Source organism: Aythya marila (assembly GCF_965140915.1).
Source record: "Aythya marila genome assembly, chromosome: 5".
In the NCBI taxonomy this organism is placed as follows: domain Eukaryota; kingdom Metazoa; phylum Chordata; class Aves; order Anseriformes; family Anatidae; genus Aythya; species Aythya marila.
The window spans coordinates 34294329-34316935 of NC_139046.1; the positions used below are offsets into that span (position 1 = coordinate 34294329).

General features: G+C 38.7%; 1 protein-coding gene across 2 annotated transcripts in view; it reads left to right on the top strand.

Annotated features, from left to right (window-relative positions):
• The window catches only part of STARD9 (StAR related lipid transfer domain containing 9), a 104575-nt gene that overhangs the window by 76361 nt on the left and 5607 nt on the right, over window positions 1–22607 (top strand). For both annotated transcript variants that reach the window (XM_082760996.1, XM_082760997.1), the window contains 5 exons: window positions 3914–4104; window positions 7678–8161; window positions 9009–20111; window positions 20913–21110; window positions 21406–21589. In XM_082760996.1, the coding sequence (XP_082617122.1) occupies window positions 3914–4104; window positions 7678–8161; window positions 9009–20111; window positions 20913–21110; window positions 21406–21589 (12160 nt within the window). The remainder of the gene's footprint in view (window positions 1–3913; window positions 4105–7677; window positions 8162–9008; window positions 20112–20912; window positions 21111–21405; window positions 21590–22607) is intronic.

Consider the following 22607-nt stretch of genomic DNA (forward strand, 5'->3'; position numbering starts at 1 on the left):
CTATATTCTTATGTTAATTGAATTGATATTTGTTTTTAGTTTAGTCATTCAAATATGTGCTACAAAAACTGTTATTTACATTGCCTACTAGGTGATTTAGCCACTGTGTATGTGTGAATCTATTATTTTCTTTTGGGGCCATTGTCACCTCCTTTTTGAGTTTCATTTGTGGTGGTATTTCTACAAACTAGCAAGGATGTGTTGACATGACATAGCATGTTCAAAGGTAGAAAGGAGGAAGCATTCTCGATTCATGTTCTTGGTTTCAGCAGTTTCTGTGAGAGACAGATCTGTACCCCAAGCCAACCAGTCGTTTTACCCTCATGGTCAGTAAGCTCACAACCAGAGGGAAAACATTCCATCTTGTGCCATAATACCTGTATTATGTAAGCGGCTGTGCATCAATTTTCATTATCATTTTCTTCCACTTGAGAAAACCATCGTAAGAAGCGACTTTGTAAAAAGCTGTTGGATGTTCAGTCTCAGTGTTGGTATTCAGAGTTGTCCCTACCACCCTGCCTGGTTGTTGTTTTGTACTCTTAAAAATTAGGAGACGAGGCAAAGAGGCACTGAAATAGCAGCAGAACTGCAATTTCTATATATACCTTCAGCAGCAGTGGGACAATCCACCTACCTTTTATTACAGAAACTTCAATCTTAGAGAATCATTCCATCCAGCTACCTTACCAAAACATGGCAGTAATCATATGGTAATGGTTGCTGTGGTTGCTGGTGATGTGTTTCTTTTCCAAGATCTAAAGTGAAGTATGGCTGTGCATCTGTACTCTTGGCTCGTATGGGGTGTAGACATAGTATGGAGCTGTCAGTAATAACATTAGTTTGGCCAGCATCTGCTGCATGTGCAAACACACATGCCTGTTGGAAAGGATCTTACAATTTCATGTCAGATCAGCAAAAAGCTATTATCCCATACATGAGGGAATACACTAGTGCTGCTGAGAACAGCAAACACCACACTTCTGTGTCTGTTGTTTGCAATGCTTATTCCCTGATTCGTTATAATGGCTGTGGGATGTTTTCCACATTGTTGGAAAGTATGGGAAGAGCTTGTTACTCTCTCCCACCTGTAAATAGTTGTTACCTAACTGCCCCCACGAGCATTTTGAGGTCTTACGATTGAAATGCAGCATTGAGTTTTCACATACTTAGAAGTTCTGCTTTTCAATTTGTAAGCAGTTTGAATTATGATAGGACGACTGCAAGAAAAAACTCAGGTTAAGAACAGAAGATGTTTTTGTAAAAGGAATTTTATGTAGTTTTAGTAAACAGATGCAAAACAAGAATTCTTTGTCTACTGTTTTGTTACCAAACTCCGCTTTTCATCCTTATTGGCAACGACTTACTCTGTTTCCTCAATCTCATACAGAATGCTGCTGATAATATTAAATGAATACAAATCAGCTCTTTTAATACTTGACTTTCTAATATTTGATAAGGTTAATGGATTCTCCTCACTTCTCTTGGATGAATGTATTTTGCTTCTTTCACATGTGTCTCAGACTAAGTGATTTCCCAAGGTCATGCAAATGTTCAGTAACAAATGTAGATTCAGATTTTTCAGCTGTCCTACCACCATAGGACTCAGAGCTTTTATATGTTGGCAAAAGAGGCTGAAGTCTACCCCATCATCAGCATTGTGCATAGACTTCACATGTACAATTGCTATTAAGGTTTATTACTTCTAATGTATCGGCAAGAGCTGACATCAAGGTTCTCTTAGGATAAGTAGTGCATAAGTATTCAAAGGCAGTCCTTGCCATGAAGACCTTGCAACCTAAGTGCATGAAAGCACAGAGGTGATGTAAGTGCTCCAGAATCAGAGGGGTCTTCTGTCTCAGATCGGTAGTTCAGTTACTGATTTAGTAGTTTAGCTACTGCATATATATTGGAAAATATAGAACATAACCTTGAATCCTCATTTATGGAAAGCCTCCCCCATGTTTTTATTAAAAACATGGGAGCTTTTTCTAAAATAAACTCTTCAGATTTCATTTTATATTCAGAAAGGGATAATTCTTTAGTTAACCAGACCACCTTTAACCTCTAAGTTTGTCCCCCAGCGGTTGGTGTCAGTAGAAACAACCAAACAGCCTGGGTATGAAACAGCCACAGGAGCCTTACAGGGCATCAGTAAAATGTCAGTTCAAACCTATTTCAGGTGAATATGAAACTAGGTGTCCCAGTCCTGTTTCCTGGGCATCGATTACTGTTCATCCAAGAGAAACAAATACAAATCAAAGACTGTTGGCATCTTAGCAGTCAAGCCAAGGACAAATGGATCTTGGAGCTGCCTATTCTTGTGATTTGTTTCTGTAGGTCTCAAATAGACACAAGCCATTTAGCAGATGGCAGTGACAAAGTTTGTACTTTGACTGCACCATGCAATAAAAGATAATTGAATAGAAGATGCTCCTCTTCAGTTATTCTCATCAGCATTATGTATACATAAACAAATTCTGTTTTCCTCAGGTGAGTGGAAAAGAGTCAGTAATATTTTAAATAATCAGGAATTTTAAGGCTTTGTGTAGTCAAGATTTCGTGCTGCTTCTTAAGAAAGTGAAAATGGATGTTACATCTAAAGGTGTTCCAGAAGACATGTAGGTTTTAGCTGCTTAATTGTTTCATCTGTTTTGTTGGCTAATCTAGCATACAGAGTCGAAGTTGTTGTGGTAGAAATGGCTGCTTCAAAAAAATGCTTAGGTCCTAGATAGAGATTTAAAATAAATTCAAATGTAGCAAAGGGCAAATGCTCATCTGACCTTGTATTTGTAATGATTTTATAAAAAACGTGACATTTCCAGAGCATTTCCTTTGATATTATATTTTTCTTTTCTTTTGACCTTCAAGGACTCTTTAGAGTTTTGACATCTTTGCTTCTTTTAAAAAGCATAATAAATTTATTTTAATACATCATTTAATACATTAGTAAGATATATTAACATATTTTTCAAGACTTAAATATTTAATTTTCTGATGCGCGTATAATGTGGTGTTTAGAAATAAAATGTCAAGTAAATATCATATATCTCCTTCGCACATAATAAATCTTTAATGTTAAGAATTTCTAATTATGATGTGCAGACAGGTAGAATGTATATTCCTTTCTTCCATAGGGTTAGTAGGTCTTCAATGCTGTTGTGGTTCGTGCTAAGAATAGATATTATTTAGATAGTGTTTGTGTGTCTATAAATTTTTGGCAAACAGTCAGGAAACAAGCCTCTTGGAGGGGCTGTAGAGTTTTTCACAGGTTAGTCACTTTTCTGGTCACAGTCATGCTCCATGTATAGAAGTAGTAACCTAATGGAAAAGCTGCATCCAAGAGAGAATTGGATGATCAAGTTCTTTTCTTGATGCTTTCGGAGACTTTCACTGTAATCTCAGTAATTCCAGTAACCCTTTTGAGGTAGAAGATTTTTAATCTGTAAGAAGAGAAAAAATGTTTTACATTTTTTACATTACAAAAAATGTTTTACATTTCTGTAAAAACTCTTTGAAATACTCAGATGAAAAACATCCTATAATACTGGTTATAAATTTATGAAACAGTAACACCCCCTTCTCCCTCCAATTTCCTTTTTGGAAGATCTTCAGCAAAATGACAAGTGACGGTATTTTTTAAATTCCTTTTGCCTTCTTTCTGGTGATGGAATTTTCTGCTTCACCATGTCAACTTTCAGGAATGCTGGCATTTCTGATACTTACAGGACTGCGGCCTGCTGTGACACACACGTACTCAGCTACTTTACCATCATGAGTATTTTGTGTAATGCACCCTTACTGAACAAAACAATCCCCTGAATGTTGTCTGTCTTTCTTCAGTAAGATGACTTGTTTTGTTACAAATGCTTGGTATTTTTTTCTGGTTTAAATTCATTGTCAACATTTCTAACAGCAGAGAGATAGATGCTGTGCATGAAGAGTACCAGCAGAAACTGAGAGACCAGGAAGCTTTCCACAGGAAACAAATTCAACGGCAGCAACTCTATGTTGAGGATTTAAAGCAGCAGATCCTCAGAGGACAGATCAAAGCAGAGCAGGAACTAGAAAATGACCAAGCACTCATCAACCAGCAGATCCAAGAAAGTAGGTACCCGCCTCCTGCCCTCTCTCACTTCCCTTCCATTACTGAATTCTTTCATCCTCTTTATGTTTGTTTGTTTGTTTGTTTGTTTTTTGTCTTAGTTATGCTTTGTGTTATGGGTGGAAGTTTATTTTTACAGCTTATTACTAGTTTTCTCCTATTATTGCCTTTCCCATGAGAACAATTATGAAGCTTTGATTAACAGGACTAACAGGGCTCCTTTGCAGTGCACCAGCAGCACTAATTATCTTTGCAGGTCACTGCTGGGAGAGACAGCACCAACACGCTGTTCCTGCTGTGGCACTGAGCCTCTCATCTCCCCAGCTGCTCCCTATCCTGCTTCCCTGCAGTTTTGCTCTGATTGTGTCTGTAGTGCAACTCTCGCATGTGAGACTCATAGACTGAGTTTTCCATTGTATTTCACATTTTTCTTTTGATTTATCTGTGCTTCATCCATTGCATTGTTCCAAGAGATTGAAATTCAGATGGCCATGGTAGTTCTATAAGTTTTCAAGGGAAACTGCTCTAACAACAGCATGACATAGGAACCTAGCAGCACTTCTGAGAGAGCTGATGCCTTGGAACTGCAACATGTGTTGGTTAAGGTGCTCTGTCTATGCATTTGTCGATGATCTCACCAGTAGCACAGTGCAGACCTTATTCATGTGCTTTTATGGAAGGACCATGGCATAGAACCATGCTTCAAACTGTGGTTGCTTTCTGAGTTTTAAGCAGTGCTCATCTGAGAAGTAGGTGGGACACTGAAGTTCACTTCATGCTTAGTTCTCAGCAGAAGATTTTGAAACACATTATAATTCATTTCAGGTTAAAGCTTTATGGTGTTTTGTCTGCTTGCATTTTCCAGATGGAAGTGTAATGAAGTGAGAAAGTTCTAGTTTTTGTTGAGATTTTAACTTCAACAGGAACTCTACAGTGATCAGTGTTATATTGCATATACATCCTATAGGCCAGATTCAGCAGAGATACTGTTGTCTTCCTGAACTGAAAGTAATTGGATAAAATACTGGTGATACTGGTCTGGCACAAACTTCAGCTCTACGCTAACTATGCCATGAAAAGCGTATTTGGAGAAGTGTTTGCTAGCATCAGTGGCTCCCATCCCCGAGAGTTGCCGCTTTGCATGCAGATATATTCAGCAAGGTTTTTCTTGGTGACTGCCTGTTAAAGATTTTGTAGACTGATTTGGCAACAGTTTAAACCTTAAGAAGCTCTTGACCACTGAATAGGGTTGCTATTGTGTTCTTCTAGTTACCTTCTAATGAATGATTTGATCCAAGTTTCTTGATAAGGAACAACAGAGGCACCATTTCCATTTGGCAAGGCCTGCTATTGGTTCCTGGAAGAAGAATGATTTTTGAATTTTTTGAGGTTTCTCAGAGCCAAACTTACGCAGTCTGCCATCTTTCAATTACACCACCCATAAATAAAAGATTAAAGAGAAAATTGTGGAGATAGGAAGTAGGTAGGCTTAAGGTATGTAGACAGTATGGAGTTTCTCCAAAATATCTTAATTTCTTGAATCTAGACTTGTTCTCTGCTCCAATCTAGTTTCACTTTTTATCTGTGTTCATGCAAAGCTTAGCCAGACGGGCAGTTTTTGCCAGCCAAATACAATTCTTCACTTGGCAGCCCACCAAAGCCTTTTCTGCATTATCTTTTTCTCAGCTCCTGACAGAGGCAAGTTTGTGAGTAGACGTTAATTAGCATCTTAGGGCTTGCAGCTCTATTACGGGGACACACTCATCTGCCAAATATTCTCCTTGGTAGAAACACACTGCAAAGGACAGATCTGGAAATTAAGAGTTGGGAAAACTGTTTTGTATGTAAAAGTTAAAGATGCTATTAAGAAAAAAAATAACTAAAACTATGACTAAAATGCTTTCCTTTTATTCATAAAGGAACTGTACTTACCTGTAGAGTTTCCATACTTCTACGCATGTACTGTGTGCATAGCTGCCAACATAAACTGAACAGGAGAATCACAGAGGTGGGGATCACTAATGAATTATGTTTAACAAGATCTGTAGTCACCAAGCAAGTAATGCTCACAATGCTTATGGATAATGATGGCTACATTTCTTAAATTAGGGAAACGTCCACAGCCCGAAATTCCCCTCTTGCCACTCACCTGTCTTACAAAGAGCTACAGATAGCCCTCATTCACCATATCAAAGTTAAATACCTCTGATTTCCTAACCCCATGAATGAGTAACTAAAGGTAGTTCTTCAGTAAGAGGCTGCAGATTGAAGATAAACCCATCCAAAAAAAGTGTTGCTGCTAGGAAGCTAGAAGTGCTTTGAAAAGCTTCTGTCCTTTGAGAAACGGTCTACTTACGAAGGAACTTTACCTGTGATTTGTATGTTGCTTTTTCAGCTAAGGATTTTATTTTAGTTTTTTGGTTAACTCTGTGCAGCTTAATATGTATATTTTCATACTAGCCTAAAAATGAACAAACTCTTTAAGAGAATATGCCTAAATGCTGAAAAACCACTAAGCACTTCCCCTGCATGGAGTAAAGTGGTCTTGCTTCAAGAGTTAAAAACAAATCAACATGGTGTTCTGTGTCCTCTACTGCGTCCCCATTGACTGCAAAGATCAGGTTCTCTGAATGCTTAGAAAAGACGAATAATTTAAGCAGATGTAAAATACTCTGTTATCAAATGAGGCTAATCAATTGGTTTGTGAGAGAAGTATGTTTAGCATTTATGAAATATGGGGGACATTCGTTAAAAGAGAGAATCTAACTCCCTTTATGGAGTAGACTGGTGATTTTATGAAAAATACATGTATGCATTGACTGGTGATATGCCTTTTTTTGGGTGTGTTCATCTTATAACTAAAGATTGCATTGCCTTCACCCATGTCCTTGCCACGGGAATTTCTCATTGATTTCAAGTACATTTCATGCTAATGTGCTCATGTGCGAGATGTATGGGCTCTGATCAGGCATTTTTGCAAGTGCTTCTGAAGCAGCCGTAGTTGTTCCCGTGTTAACTCCTCTCACAGTGCACATATGTTCATTCTCTATGTAAAGCATTTGAACTTTAAAATGTGACTTCAGAGTAGTTAAGGCAAAAGTAGTAGTGTATTTCACATTATAAAAGCTGATCAAGTCATAGTTCACTACTGCAGATACCTTCCTCATGACTGAAAATTGTGCAGGAAGGAACTTGGGCACTGAAATATGTCCTCTGTATTGTAAGAAAAAACATTGAGATAATTGAGTGTAATCTTTGAGAAATTGAATATCTAAGTCTGTATCCTTTTGGAAAGTGTTAAACTTTTTGCTTACAGACAAGGTCTTATTCAGCAGTTTCTTAGCTGTGTCAGCCAACCCCCCTGTTCATATCTTGCAGTATTAGTTGCTACCTGAGCGTTTCTCCCAATGGGTTTTCAGTACACTAATGATACATTTTTCTCTAAATGTCTTGTCAAGGCTTTGCTCTACCTACGTAGGAATTCTGTTCTGAAATGGCTCTCAGAGACAATTAACTTAATGAATAATGTTTCTCCTATGATTTTTACTTTCTTTCAATCATTGTTTTGTTTACAGACCAACAGTGGCTTATAAATGAGAATAACCGACTAGCTGCCCTTCAGCAACAACAGAGGGAGTTTGCAGTGCAAACAGAATCTACGCTGTATGCAGAGGCTGAGGTGCAGAGTAGCATTGGGCAGGAAATCTGTCCTTCCCTCCTACAGCAGAACAAGAAAACACTGGTGCAGCTGGAGCTCTTACGAAGGTACTCCTTAAAAAAGGCAGAAAGAAACATTAGACGGAAAAAGGTCAAATTCCAGCTGGAAAGGATAGTCAAGAAGCAGAAATTATTGGAAGCCAAACAAAATCTAGAGCAGCTAGAAGCTAGCTGCTGGCTCAGTGAAGTGTGTGTGAAACAGCCCCGAGTCCTAAACCAAAATATTGCAGTACAGGCCTCGCATGATCACCCGTTACAAAAGAGGAGGAGGTCATTGGGTTCAAGTTCCTTGCAACACAGGCAGCATTCATTCTGTAACCTCCATCTGCCCCGGGTACCCAGGTAAGTTAACATCTACCAATTCCTCTGCACTCTCAAAAATAATTTAAATTAAGGTATTTTCACTGGCCACCTGTAATCCAGAATACCCTTCAGTTTATTGATACAACGCTAAAACTTGTAATATCACTGAATATACTATACTGTATGCCACACTGGAGTTGTTTGTTCTTTTTCCTTAGATTTGTACAGTGCATTCATGGCTTACCTCTCTGACACGGTCTTTCTCAGTGTTTTGTTTCTTTCCTCTCTCAAGCTTTTCTGCATTTTTTACCTCATTGTAAATGTTTTCCAGAACTGAGTTAATTTTTTGTTCTTACCTTGTTCAAATTACTGTTAAATAATAATTTCTCCATTATTTTATTGTAATTAGAGTCAAAGTATTCCTTCTGAGCATTTTTATCATTAGGGTGATTCTCAAGCTAAATGAACATCTCTACACAATGCTAAAAATTGGGGTGACAGTGTCATTATCACAGCATAGTCACAGAAACAGGAATTAGCTTAACTCTGCTAAGTGAATTACTATGACTTAAGAGCTATCCTTTACTTTTAACTAACATTTGCAGCTACTTTAGACTATAGAGACTAAATACCAAGCTATATAACACAGCATCAAGTTAGTCTTTTGCTTTATAGAAAATATTTCAGGATATCTAGGGAACTGGATTGTATGGTCACTGACAGAATATGCATTTTTTTAATTCTCTGCTAGAAACTGAGTTTGAAAGGCATTGAGGTTCTTGCTTTATGTGTCATTACTCTTAAAATGCAAGGTGTTACTGATGTCGAAATGTAAAGTATGTTATTCAAGCAAGTATTGGCCTATATTTCTTATTTATTCCCACAGCTGTTTGTTGAAGGGGGAGACTATCTCAAAGTTATCTACCTCACCAAATACCGACCAATGCTGTGAAGGCAATGCATCTGAGAAGTTGTCATCTGTAGAATATCCTTTCAGAAAAGTTAAAGATGTTTCCAGGGATGATGACCTTAATGATGAAAAAGGTACCTCCTTTTTAGTACAGAAGCAGCTAACTGAAAAACAAAAAGCATCCTCATTTAGAAGTAAAAAAGGAGCAGAAAGGGACTCTAATGATTCAGCTATCATGGCTCATATCAATAAAAATGATCAAAAAATGGAAAAGCTGGATGATAGCACAGAGCAAGCTGGACGTCAAAAACAGACTTCTAAGGGCTCTTCTCCTGATCATTTTAAGGAGAAAGATGAACCTAAAACCTTCATTACAGGGACAAGAATGACAAAAGCAAAGGTGCCAGGAGATTTGAGTCAGCCTGCAAATAGCTATCTAGAACAAAACAGAGCTCAGTTATCCAATAAAAACACTAGAATGGATATCAATGGGAAGGGCCATAGTTCTCCAGAAAATTTTGCTAAAGAAATGAAGAAAGACGTAGTGTATGGAAACCTGCCATCAGCACATCTAAACCAAACAGCCAAGAATCTGAAGAGAGAGACAACCTCAGCCTTGCGAAATCATGAGAAATCGTCAGTGGAACAGCAGGAATTTCTGATGGTAGCAACATCAGTTGGAAATCTCACTAAGATGAACACACATACACCACTTTCTTATGCTGAAAAGAAATGGCACAGTGCTGAGCTGTTAAGTGCTGGAGTGTCCAAAACAGCCACAGATATGCTGGGGAACTGGCAAGAAGATGATGAAAATGAGATTTCTGATACTGACAGTTCCTATTCTGTAGATTCGCTCTCCTGTGCTTATGCAAAAGCTTTTGCAGAGAAACTGGAACAAGAAGATTTCAGCAGAAATAAATGTTTTGCCAACCCAGAAGATTCTGAGAGCGATGACAGTCAAATGTCACAAGACTCTCTGGTAGAAAAGGAAAATAAAATCAAAATGCGAAATAAAAGCCAGTTTCACAAGTTAAAGGCTCCCCATCAGCCAGCTAGGCTTTACAAAAGCAGAACTGAACACCATCTTTCATCTTTGGTGACATCCTACGCATCACACAGGAGGCTGGGAAGGGCCGAAAGAAGCTTTTCTCTGGACAGCTTGGGTGATGGAGAAGAGGTACCAGCAGAAGACCCAGTAGAAGAATCCAAATCTGATTCATCTGATGAAGTGCCAGCAGAGATTTTTTGGAAGTTACAAACTCCAACATCACCAACTATGCAGACTGAGGAAGACTGTGAGTCCAGGATCTGCGATAGAGATACAGAAGGAACAAGTTACAACCTGAAGCTGAATAGTTCCTTCTATTTGGACACTAAATCACAGCCTGCTTCCAGTAATGCTTGCAAGCAGTTTCTAAAGGAGGCAACGGTCTCTTTTGTACAACAAGAAAGGTCACTTGATAGGCGGCTATATTATGGTCTTCCTGCGGCTGCTCAGTCTTCCTGTGACTCAAAGGCTGAAATCAGCAGCCCCAGAATAACACTACCTTCTTCCCATGGAAATCTGGAATTTCAAAACGCTCGTCTCTACTCTTTGAGCAAACCAGAGGGTTGGCTGAAGAAAGATGACCTAAAACAGTCAGCTGCTGAATTTTCTTTTGTTTCTGGCTCTAAGCAGATACACAGCATTACTCATTTATTGCATAGTATAAATGAATTAAACTCAGCTTTCTCCTCTGACACATCAGAAATACCTTTACCTGAAACAACAGCTGCAAGCAGAGTTTCTGAGAATGGATCATTAAATAGGATTACTGAGGAATGGACAAATGCTAATGAAAATTCTCCCTTGGAATCTCAAGACATAACATCCTCATTTGTTAGTTCAGTAGGACCAAGCTCTTCGTTTGTTTGCATTTCAGCAAAACCTGATTATTATGAACATTCAACGTCAAATCATCCTGAACAAGAACAACTGAATGAATTATCTTCTTACAGGTCTACCACTGAATGCACACAAACATTTGGCTGTTTGGAAAGCACCTCCACTGCAGACTGCTTGTCACTGGTACCTGGAAAAGAAGAGGATTCTCTCCCTACAACTCATCCAGAGCTGCCAAAAGATCACAATCTGGAAAAAGCACCTTTTATTTCTGTGTTGCCCGTGCATGTTTTGGAGCAGAGGAATGGCTGTGTAGATTCAGATTTAGAAGATGATTTCTTCAGAACTATTGAAAAAGATGACCTAGATGATGACTACAATAGCTTGACAGAATCAAAGATAACAGATTTGAACACTGGAAGTGCATCTGTCAATTCACCTGCTGCTGAATCTTCCACAGGACTTACTTATAACATGGCCTCAACACAGAGTTCTGCAGTAAAACAAGTTCAGTTTGGAAACCATGTGCAGCTTTTTCCAAGAAGGGAAATACCAACATGTTGTGATGAAGGTTTCTTTCTCAGTAACTTAACAAATCAGAACTGCTCTCTAGGAAGCATTTATGAGTTTCAGGTATTGGCTAGACAAGGAGTGGAATCAGCTGTTACGCTAGGTCTCAGGTCTGGGGAGAGTAATTTGGAAACAATGCAAGATACAGATTATGAACAAATATCTGCAGAAGAAATAACCATAGACACAGATTTTTCCTCAAAGAAGGTAACATATAAATGTAATCCTTTAGTTCTAGCTTACAGTGCAAGTTATGACCAATCTGCAACACCAGTAGAGTTGTCTCAAAAAGAGAAAATCTGTATGGAAACAAGCATGGATAGCTTGGCAGAGATTGTGTCAGAAGCACCTTCATTCAGAGATGATGAAGAATATGAACCAAAGGATCCGGAGTTGTCTTCATCAAATCATTACGAATTCAAAAGCAAACCTGTTTCAAAAAATTACTCCCCTGAATGTGTGCTAGCAGATGGTCCTGTAGGCTGCTTATCCCAACATATTTCAGAAAATTCTACATTGTGCACTGACAATATAAGAGCAGAAAGCAGTGAAAGCGATTCTCAGGTTGTAGTTCAGAAGGACTTTCTACCCAAATATAAAAACCTAATGGTAAATGAAGCAAGTTACCTCACGGTGAATGTAAATGGGAAGGACACTGAGTCCTTCCCTGCTGCTGTTTGTGAGAGTACAGATAATTTGCTCCCAGAATCCAATTCAAGTGTATTTTACCAAGCTTTACCAAAAGTTAATCTTTTTCAAAGTGCTTCTGAGACTGAAAGTTGTGATAAATTATTGGAGCATGCCGCAATAGTGAAAGGAGATCGTGATGCTACATCTAATCATACTATGGAAGTCGGTACCACAAAAAGTTGTTCTGACATAGATTCCAATGACCTTTGTACCACATGTTCTTCAGAATCACCAGGGGAGAAAAACAGTATGTATAAGCTGACTGACATTTCTGTGGAATTTGATGCAACCATTCAATTGGAAACAAAAACAAAGAATAAATCTTTACTTGAATCAAGAGAAGAGAAAGAAGCCTGTTTTGAAAGTGGTTGCCCAGAGGACATTTTACTTGTTGAAGATCATGTAAACTCAGAATTCGGAGGAGTATTTGAATACAACACAAATAAGTTGGCTGCTGTTTCTCAAGAGGAGAGTCTGTATATAAATAAAGAATACAAGTTTTTAAGAAAAACAGAAACTGATCCAGAAGAAGCTATGTTTCCTTATCAGAATGCAAAAGCCAACACTGATGAAGAAGAGACAAAGTTAATGAATAGTGCAGTCAACTTAGAAAAAAACATGTTGGAAATTAAATGTGGACAGGTAGAAAGTTTACCTGACTACCCAGTACCCAAAGCCCAAAGTGTAACTGCAGATAGGAGTGCAGAGAGTAAACCTATTGATATTGTAGCTTCTGAAGTTCAGTGTGAGGTTTATACAAACCTGTGCCTGACACATGAAGAGGCAGAGAAAGATGAATCACAGGTAGGTAGCACTGATGTGGAACACACTCAGGAATCAAAAGCATTCATGTGTTCTGATAGCTGTCTGAAAACAAACAGCTTTTGTCCAAAAAAGAAAAGTGAGAAAATAGAAATTGCTATTTATTCACCGGAGCTTTCTGTTTCTCCCCAAAACACTCCTTCAGCTGTGTGTTCCCATACAACAGATGTTACACAGGATACGTTAGGCTTCCTTGATGCTTGTGAAGGGCTTTTACAGATAAACAGAACAATAGAAAATGTGTTTGATATGGAGGACGTAGCTGCAACAGTACTAATCACAGGTAGGCAAGGAAATAGTTTAGAAAAAAATGAAAATGAAAAGCAAGTAGAGTCTAGCAATTTACCGGAACATTTTATACCGAATTTCTTACCCCATGCAAACTTTGACCAGGAAAACAATGTTAGTGGATGTGAAGTGGCTGAGAGTGAAGAACAAATTATCATGACAAACACTGAGGGACCAACTATGAAGCACAAAGTCATATGCACAGACAAAAACGTTTTATTTCCTGAAGAGTCTTCAGCTCTGCATCAGATGAATTGTGATAGAGATGACAAAGAAGAAATTTTAAATCAGTATGAGATCCCTGAAAGATACCTTACAGCTTCAGGACTAGAAGAGAATGTACTGTCAGTAGATGATTCACAGTACTGTGATCCTACTGAAATGAGGGAAGATGGTGGCTCGGCGGACCGTGCTACAGATGCAAGAAACACGGTGATGAGAGATACTGATGTATATGAGTGTTCAGTTGATGATAATATTAATATTGACAAATATACAATTGGGCAAGAATCTAAACATCTCCACATTAAAGAGGACAGTCACACATATATGAGTTGCTCTGTGCAATATCCTGAGCATGGCACTTCAGAAAAATTGAACAAAAGTATCATTAGAAAACGTGAAATTTGTGGATTGGATTCCATAGGCTCCAGACTTGGTGATGAGAAAGTGCATTTGATGAATCTAGAACGAATGGACAAAACAGACAGAGAAAGGCAGATGTTTTTAGAAAACACAGAGGAGGTAGAACTGATCATTCTACAAAACCTCAATGAACTATTCCCTGAAAACAAAGACGGTTGCCATGATGACAGCAGATTAGATGAACTCTTAAGAGAAAGTCAGTGGGTGTCTACCAGCTTTTCTGGAAGCAATGTAGATACCAGCAAGCAGCAAAATCCACCAGCAACACTGAAGTCTACCAAAAACATCCATGAAGATTCAGATAAAGACTCTCTGTGTCAGTCTGTAAATCAACTTTTCTATCTTGGAGTAATTGATAATTCCCATGTTGTTCCAGATGATCCCACTGCTTTGAAAGGGCATACAAAACCATCTAATAGCTGTGCTGGAACAGGAACGGTTCTTCCTTACTATGAAACACTAGTGGAGAATGAAGTCTGTGTCAGTACTCCAGGTAAAACAGTCAACAAAGAGGGAGCTGACACATCTCTTTCTGATAAAATTCAAAGTAGAAATGAAGCTTTCCCACAAAACAGGACTGCACTGGACAGACAGGAGGAAGAACCCATTGTATGTAACAATATACCCAATTCTGCACCTGGGCAACCTGTCAGTAAGAACAGCTCTTCTGTGCTCTATTGTGTGGGCGGCGATGAATCTGAAACTGTTGCACTTAAGCAAGGAGCAGAAGAAAATCCATTTTCCGTGGAAAAAGTAGATTCATCTGAAAATAAAATTCAGGATAATAGCAACTCCAATGAAGAACCCAGTGTGGATTTAATGGTTAATAAAATATCAAAAGACTGCTTTAATTCCATAGAAGAACAATATCAAGAGGAAAAGGATATCATCATGCCTGATTCATTGCACTTGGATAATTCAAACCTGCTTTCTTTTTCAGAGAAAGAAGTGATGGAAGATGTAGGGGAAAAAGCAAAGCATTGTACACAGGAAATCTCTTCTCAAAAAATATTTCACAGCATTAATATGACTGAGACAGAACATCACTCAGGGAGTCCATCACAACATGACGACAAGGAGAAATGCTTAAACACAAGTTGTAGCATAAGAAGCAGTAAAAATGATAATGCAGGGTTTCCTGATATATCTGGGTATCAGCATGAGCCAAGAGAAAATCAGGGACACGGGACTTCAGAAGAGTGCTGTGTAGACTGTCCAGAGAGTGCTATTTCTGAGAACATTTCTACCCTTTCAGAAAGTCTGACCAAGTCTCTGTGGGAAAATCCACATTCTAATAAAGAGCTTCTAAATTACAAGAGCAGCCCTGGTCTCATGCATAGCCCAGTATCATTTGCAGATTTTTTGACTGACAGCAATGGAGACAAATGTAAAAATGATGCTGTTCTCTCTGAAGAAACAAAATACTTTGAAAGAGAATCAACTGATTTAAGCGTATCTGTAACTTTTCCCGATGTTCCTCAAAAAGGAGATGAAAGGAATAATAATTCTGCAGTAACAGAGGCCACAGATGCTCAGAATAAAAAACTCCCTGGTGAAGCTGTGGGAACAGATCAAAATGGGAAAATAACTCAAGGTTCTTTCCAGAATTGCAATGATACAAAAGAAAACAAAATGCACGAGTACTTAGAGCACTACAGTAACACTTCTAGTATGACTGTACCAGAATCGGGCATGCTTGCTGTTCAAAGCCTAGGGGAGATTGGCAGTAAAGAATCAAAGTGTCTTCCAGCCTACTTTGCAGAAGATGCTCCAACAGATAAACTGTTTCAAAGCTGTAAAAATTTCAGTGCTTTTGATACTCGTTTACTTGATGACTCAAAATCTCTAATATTTAGTCATCTTGAGGACTCACTTCAGGATACCATTTTGACAGAGCAAGTATCCTCAGGTTCTGCAGATGTGCACTCTGTAAAAGAAGATCTTCCCCAAACATGTGCAGAAGTTAATTACCCGTCCTTAACAGCATTTTCAGAATCTTCTTCAGCTGCAGATATAGACCATGGTGTAACTGGCACATGTGGTATTTCACATACCAGTATATTAAAGCATCCTCCATTTGCTGTTTTACAAATGCAAGACACTCAGTCTGATAAGTCTGTGGTATTTGATGAACCAGTACACGCTTCAGGAAGTATTTTACTTTCTCTTGCAAAAGAAAACAGGCATTATCCAGTATCAGACACAGACCCTACTTTGTATGAAAATTCCACTGTAGATGTGGAACCTGTATATGGAAGTAATTGTCAACAATTTGACAATGATATCAAAGTTGATCAGCACCGCTGGGGTAAAGTTCTAGTGCAGAAAGCTTGTACAGAACACACAAAGAAAGTTTCAGATGACGCTGATTCTCTGTCATTACCATCATTACCTCTTTGGGATACTGGAAGGTCAATTCTGGTTGAAGAGGGACAAATGAGAAAAATACTTAACAGAAATGAGGAACAACTGCATTCAAGTACTGAGGCTAAACAATCTGTAGTAGAGAAAAAGCAAAGGAAAACAGTAAATAGAGAAGCTGAAAAGCAAACTGCAGTATCTTCAGATTCTACAAGCGAATTAATAGACCCACAGGATGTAACGGATACGGATTTTCCAGGAGATGTTAACGTGGATCCTGAACACACATGCGATTCATTTGGTCCAGCAAAGAGCAGAAGCAGTGATCCCAGACAACTGTATCACACTGTTTTAGGTTTTGAAAAAAGTCCTGCAGATCTGCAAGGCAACTGTCATTATGTGCCTACAGGTGGTGCTAATCCAGGTCAAGCAAATACAGATGCTAGAAAACGGATTGTACTTTGCAAAAATAATGCAGGTTCAAGTATTGATGCTGATGCAGACAGTTGTTCAACAACAGGAGGTGATACAATGAAGAATGAGACTCTGAAATCAGAAAGACTGAAGTTTTATTTAATGAATAATGAAACAAACCCCTTAACATTTTTAACAGAAGACCATGATTTGCCTATGCAAGAATCCAAATTGGTACAATTCAGGAGCAAAAGGTCATGGTCTGCTATCCAGAATACAAACAGCTGTACACGAAGTGAACAGAGACCTTACCTACAAAGTCATAGACTGTCAGCCCCAGCTATTGCTGTGTTCTCTGATCTAGATTATACTTCTGAAGCTTCATCTAAGGTAGATCCTTTGTTATATTCTGCATCTAAATCATTACAAGATTTAAATATGAGTGTAGAACCTCCATCACCAACTGAAGAAGATCTTCACGGAGTTGAAAGATTTTCAAAGCAGGAGTCGAAGAACTTTCTGCAGGTTAAATCTAAACCCAGATTTCAGCAAAGAATGACACAGACTAAGAAGCTTGCAAACTGTGATCTAAAAAATGTACATTATGCAGCAAGAACCCAAAGCAGCCAGTCTTCAAAAGACAGTACTGTTCATCCTCCATCTTTACTGCACACAGCTCACAGCTCTGTGGGTGCAGAAGAAAATACCCATTCAAAGACCAGTTCTGTAGCTCAATGTAGTGAAGGGAGAGCTGAAGAAGCTGGATACCAGCCAGGAACAGATAAGTTTTCACAAGACAATAAAGATGCAATGCATTTTAATTCAAGTGATATCAACCCATATATTCATCCGTGGCAACAAGATGAACTGTGCAAGATTGGTTGGAAGCAGTATGTTTTTGGAAGTGCAAGTGATGTGTCTTGCAATCAAATGCCTTTAAACCTGGACAGTCGTAAAGTTACGAGATGTTCCAGTGTGGACAATGGACTGAATTCTCAGAATTCTCCTTTTCATTCTCATCTCAGTTCATTTGCTACTGCGAAAGTTTTGTCGAGCACTTTAAGCAGCATTGAAGGCCTTCAAGGATGGGATGTCAGACAAGGCTTTGAATCTGCTTACTCTAGTGACAGTACCAAGCAGTATAGCAATGTATCCATTGAAACACTGAAAACTAACACAGAAAATAACACTGCTGAATTTGAGAACCCTTCAGTGCAGCCTGGTAACTCTGCAATGCAGGTTGATGAAATTGTACTATTATATCCTTCTGAGTCAGAAAGGTCTTCCAAAAAATCACCAGGGATTACATGTGAGCAGGGAACACAAACAGTGGCTACAGCAAGGTATAAAAGGCAGAGAAGACACCAGAGAAGCTACACAGACATTTCTGCCAGAAAGCAGGAAGCAAACAGAGATTTACTTCAGCAACATTCTTCTTGGACAAGCATGCAGAACCTGTCCATGCACCTGTCACAGCTTATCCAGAACACTTCTGAGCTATTGGGAAACCTCTCCCAACAAAATATTATAGATAATGAACAAAATGCCAAAATAAGCCAAAGAAAAACTGAAGAAGGTGCAAAAGCTGCTAGGTCAGATAGCTGCACTCAAACTACAGCAGATATAGGCACTCAAACTGAGACTTTGGAAGAACCTCGAAGTAAACATGAAGAAAAACAAGTGCAGGTAAAAATGGAAAACGAATTAAGGGCAGCTCAAGCAGCAGACTGTGATTTGGAAGGAGTAGTTGGAGATGTAGGTAAGGTTCCCAAAAGGAAGGAGGAAACTCTCGCTCTTGAAGAAAGAGCACAAGAACAAACAGAGATGAGAAATCTGAACAATCCTGACTTCCATGACAGTCTTGACAGCATTTTAGAAGATTCCTTTATGCGTCTGCCTTTCTTACCCAGAGCATCTACTCCGACCTTAGATTTTCAAAAAACATTGTTAAATACACAGCAGAATGCTGCTTTTGCTAGTACCAGAGTTTCATCTGTCACATCATCTTCACTGAGTTCAGGGAAAGATGATTCTTCATGCACTGTTGTTAGCAGCCCTACTAATAGCACCTTTCAATCTCCAGCATCTTGTACTCAGGATAAAAGAAGTGTTAATGAACCAGAGGTTCCAGTAGAAAGAAAACTTCGTTACAAAAATACACTGTTAGTGGATAGGGCCTCCTCTCCTATTCTTACTCTTAGTGCTAGCCCCAAAAGCCAGAATGCTTTCAGTAGGCCTGCCTGCTCTATTAAGGAACCTTTGGGATATTCCGGTGATGCTTTAAGTCCCCTTCACAGTCAGAGAAAGCAAAGGTCGGGTCCGCAGTCTGGCATGGAACCTCACGTGGACAATTTTTCACAGACTGAAACAGATAGCGAATCAAGCACTTCTAGAGACAGCAAGGGTGTAAGAAACACATCTGGAGGTTTCTCAGATAAGAAAGCAGCCAAAAAGTTTTTAGGAAAGGATGGTTCAGAAGATGTGGAACAACAGCATAGATACACTGTTGGCGCACACACTACAATTTGTGCAAAACGACTGTATCACTCCAGCAGTATGTTAGAGGTCTCTGGCCATACGGAGGTTTTAACAGGTGATGTTAGAGACTGCAATCCACTGGCACGTTCACTTCGTTGCACGTACGTCACAGGGGGAGGAAGAGGCTCTTTAGGTGGAATTAGACATGAAAATTATGTTGGTAATTCTGATTCTGCTTTGATTCACAACTACTCACCTCCAAAATCTGACTTACTTTTTCATCAAAAAAGTACTGCCACATGTTTAAGTAAGGCAAACATTAATGAGTCCTCAGAACCTCTGGTAGAAGCATCTTCTCTACAATTTCATGACTTCTGGAAAAATGAAAGCAGCTGCCCTCTCCTCTCTGATGTGAGTGATGTGCAAACTTCCTTCCAAGATGACAATACAAGTTCTGTCACAGAAACTGAATGTGACACTGAAATTCCTCTGAACAAAAATACTTTTGTAAAGCCTTATAGGCCTCGGAGCTACAGTCTTCGTGACTTACCCATACACAATAAATTCAGCAACTGGTGTGGTGTGAAGGGCAGTCCTCCTGCTTCGTTACTCAGCCTGAGTGGCAGTGTAACTGACTTACAAAGTCAGGCAGAAACTAAGCCTGGAAGCAAACAAGCAACGGAAATAGAAGGGAAATCCCAGCTTTGTGACAGCAGAAGCAGAGAGATTGAGAGACTTCAGCGAGAACGTGCTCAGATTATGTCTGGCATACACCTGGATCTGCATCAGCATCCCCTTAGTGTGGAACTGACCGAAGCAAAGCTGAATTACGGCATTGGGGAAACGGACGCGCTGCTGAGGGTTCTGCAGAGTGGAACTGCAGATGACCTGATGGCCATTCCAGTAAAGCAACAACTTTATGAAAGGTAAATTACTTAGAGTTGTATTAATTATTTTGAATTCATTTCATGTACAACTTCATGCAGGATAAATAACACACAGTAAAGGGCACTTAATCGCTTGGTCACACTGAGTGAACTATATGTGAAGAAATACAGTATTGCAATTGTTTTATATATAGTTAAATAATGCGTTTAAAAGAAAATTTAGAGGTTACTTAAAGGAAACAAGGACAAGTATAAGATTCAGTGTAATTCAAATCTAATGTCAGTTTTAAAATTTCCAGTAGCTCTAAGAGTGGTCATGCATACCTGGTGACCATGCAAGTGTATTTCATTGACTTACTGCAGTGTAAAAATAATCAAAGCATCTTGTTTACACATCTCTTGCTTCTGTGAATAGATGTTGCTGTGTGAATATCCAAAACCAACATGTAAATGCCCATAAATACGCAGAATGAATTATGAAAAAAAGAAGTTCCTAAATTACGATTGGATTATAGAAATGTTTTGGAAGTCGTAACTAAAAAAAAACCAGGAGGAGCTACGTTATTCTTCTTCCTCACTTTTTCTTTTAAGACATTACAAGCCCTAACCAAGACCTTTGTATGCATTTCCTACTGTTATAAAAGCAGTGAAGTTTTAGAATTTCTGCATCTCTTAGCATGTGACTGAAGGGCGTACCTGCAGGGGGAGTGAACGTTATTAGATTCCTATAATTCTTACATTACAAAGCTACCTAGTATTTAAGGCTTTCAAAAAACAACTGAACAGAAATTGTAACTTTGCAGGGTGCACTTTGTCACTCTAATTGTGTTTCTCTGACAGACACATGAGGACTATTGAAACCCTGAGGAAGGAAAGAGAAAAAAGGCTGCAAAGATACCACAGAAGCCGAAGTCTGAGTCCTCAAAAGCATTTCAGTCTGTTGCAAACACTGGATGCAAGTCACAGGGATCTAGAGCTCCCTAGCAGACGCCGAGAATATCTGCAGCAGCTGAGAAGAGATGTGGTGGAAAATACAAGGTAGGGCATTAGAAACCTCCCTTTCACCTGATGATTATTAACAGTGCTTGCAATGCAAGTGCATTGATGAGACTCCTGTGGCAGTTGTCTCAGGATACTCAGTTGTCTCTCAGGAGAAACATGTACTATTGTTCAAACATTCATTGAAATCTTCCATCAAATTTATTTCAGTTTGTAACAAGAACCTGATTTATACATATAATATATAGGAAAGCCAAGGATTCAGTCTTGACTCATTATACACTGTTATATTGTTATATTATGTGTGTTTTCTCCCACTTACCTATCCTTACAGAGTTCAAGAACCAAAAAGAAGAAGCATTCAGCACCCTTCAGAGATTGAACTGATGCTCAGAGACTATCAGAGGGCACGAGAGGAAACCAAAACGGAGATTGCACGAGCTAGGGACAAACTTCGGGAGAGAGCTGAGCAAGAAAAAAGACGTATAAGGGAGCAAATATTTTCTCAGTTACAGAAGGTGAGAGTTACAGAGGAAATTTTTTTGCATTGTACACATTGATGCATGTTTTTTAAAGAAACTTCTGTGGTTCAGTAATTCTCCTGTTTGACATAATGCATAGAAAAAACTAATAATTAAATGCAAATTTGTGCTTAAAACAATCTCAGTAATACTGAATTGATGTACTGATCATGCTTCTGAAGTACATCCTTCTGGAGCTGTTGTTTCTTGAGCACAATTTTTCTGCAAGAAACTTTTTTCTCATTGGATCAAGCTTACAGACACATCCTGCTGGGTACATGCCCAGTCTTTGGAAAACTTTAAAAAGGTAAACTTGAGTTTATTTCAGCATGTAGTTAAACAGAAACGACATAATTGTTGTTTTGTTTTGTTTTTCCTGTTTCTCTTTTTAGACTGTCCTGTGTATGCATGTTTAACCTGTACTTTTATTTCTGCATTTTTTTACCCATTTTGGTCTCTCTGAGTGTGTGAATTTTTCATCATTACTCAAGGACAATACCTTGGGAGGTACCTCTTCTGCCCAGTTACTGACTGTACTTTCATGCCTTAATCTTTGTTACTGCCTGAAAATGCAGCATTAGTCATAGCTGCAGACTTCCTCTCCTCATATGTGCATATGTGGTGAACACTCATTTCATTGCTGTCCACCCTTTAAGGCACCTAGAATTCAGGCACCTCCAGTAGATGACTGGATCTTGCTATTTACTTTAGACCGTATCTTATCTGCTTCCATATCTGTTGTATGAAACATCAAAGTACTTCAACTGTGTTGAAAAACAAAACTTAAAACCACCCTTGAAAGTATAAATCTTCTTGCGGTTCTCAGTATTTTCTTATTAAGTAATTTGTTCTTAATCTCTTGGGCTGGCATTGAGTTGTTGCATTGGTTGCAATAAAACCTTCAGTATTTACCGGCAAGTTATGCCAGGCAAAAAGTAACAAATGGGACTAAAAAAAAGGTCTTTTAAATATTTTTTCCCCTTAAACATCCTAGAATTGGTTTGATAGCTTGGAA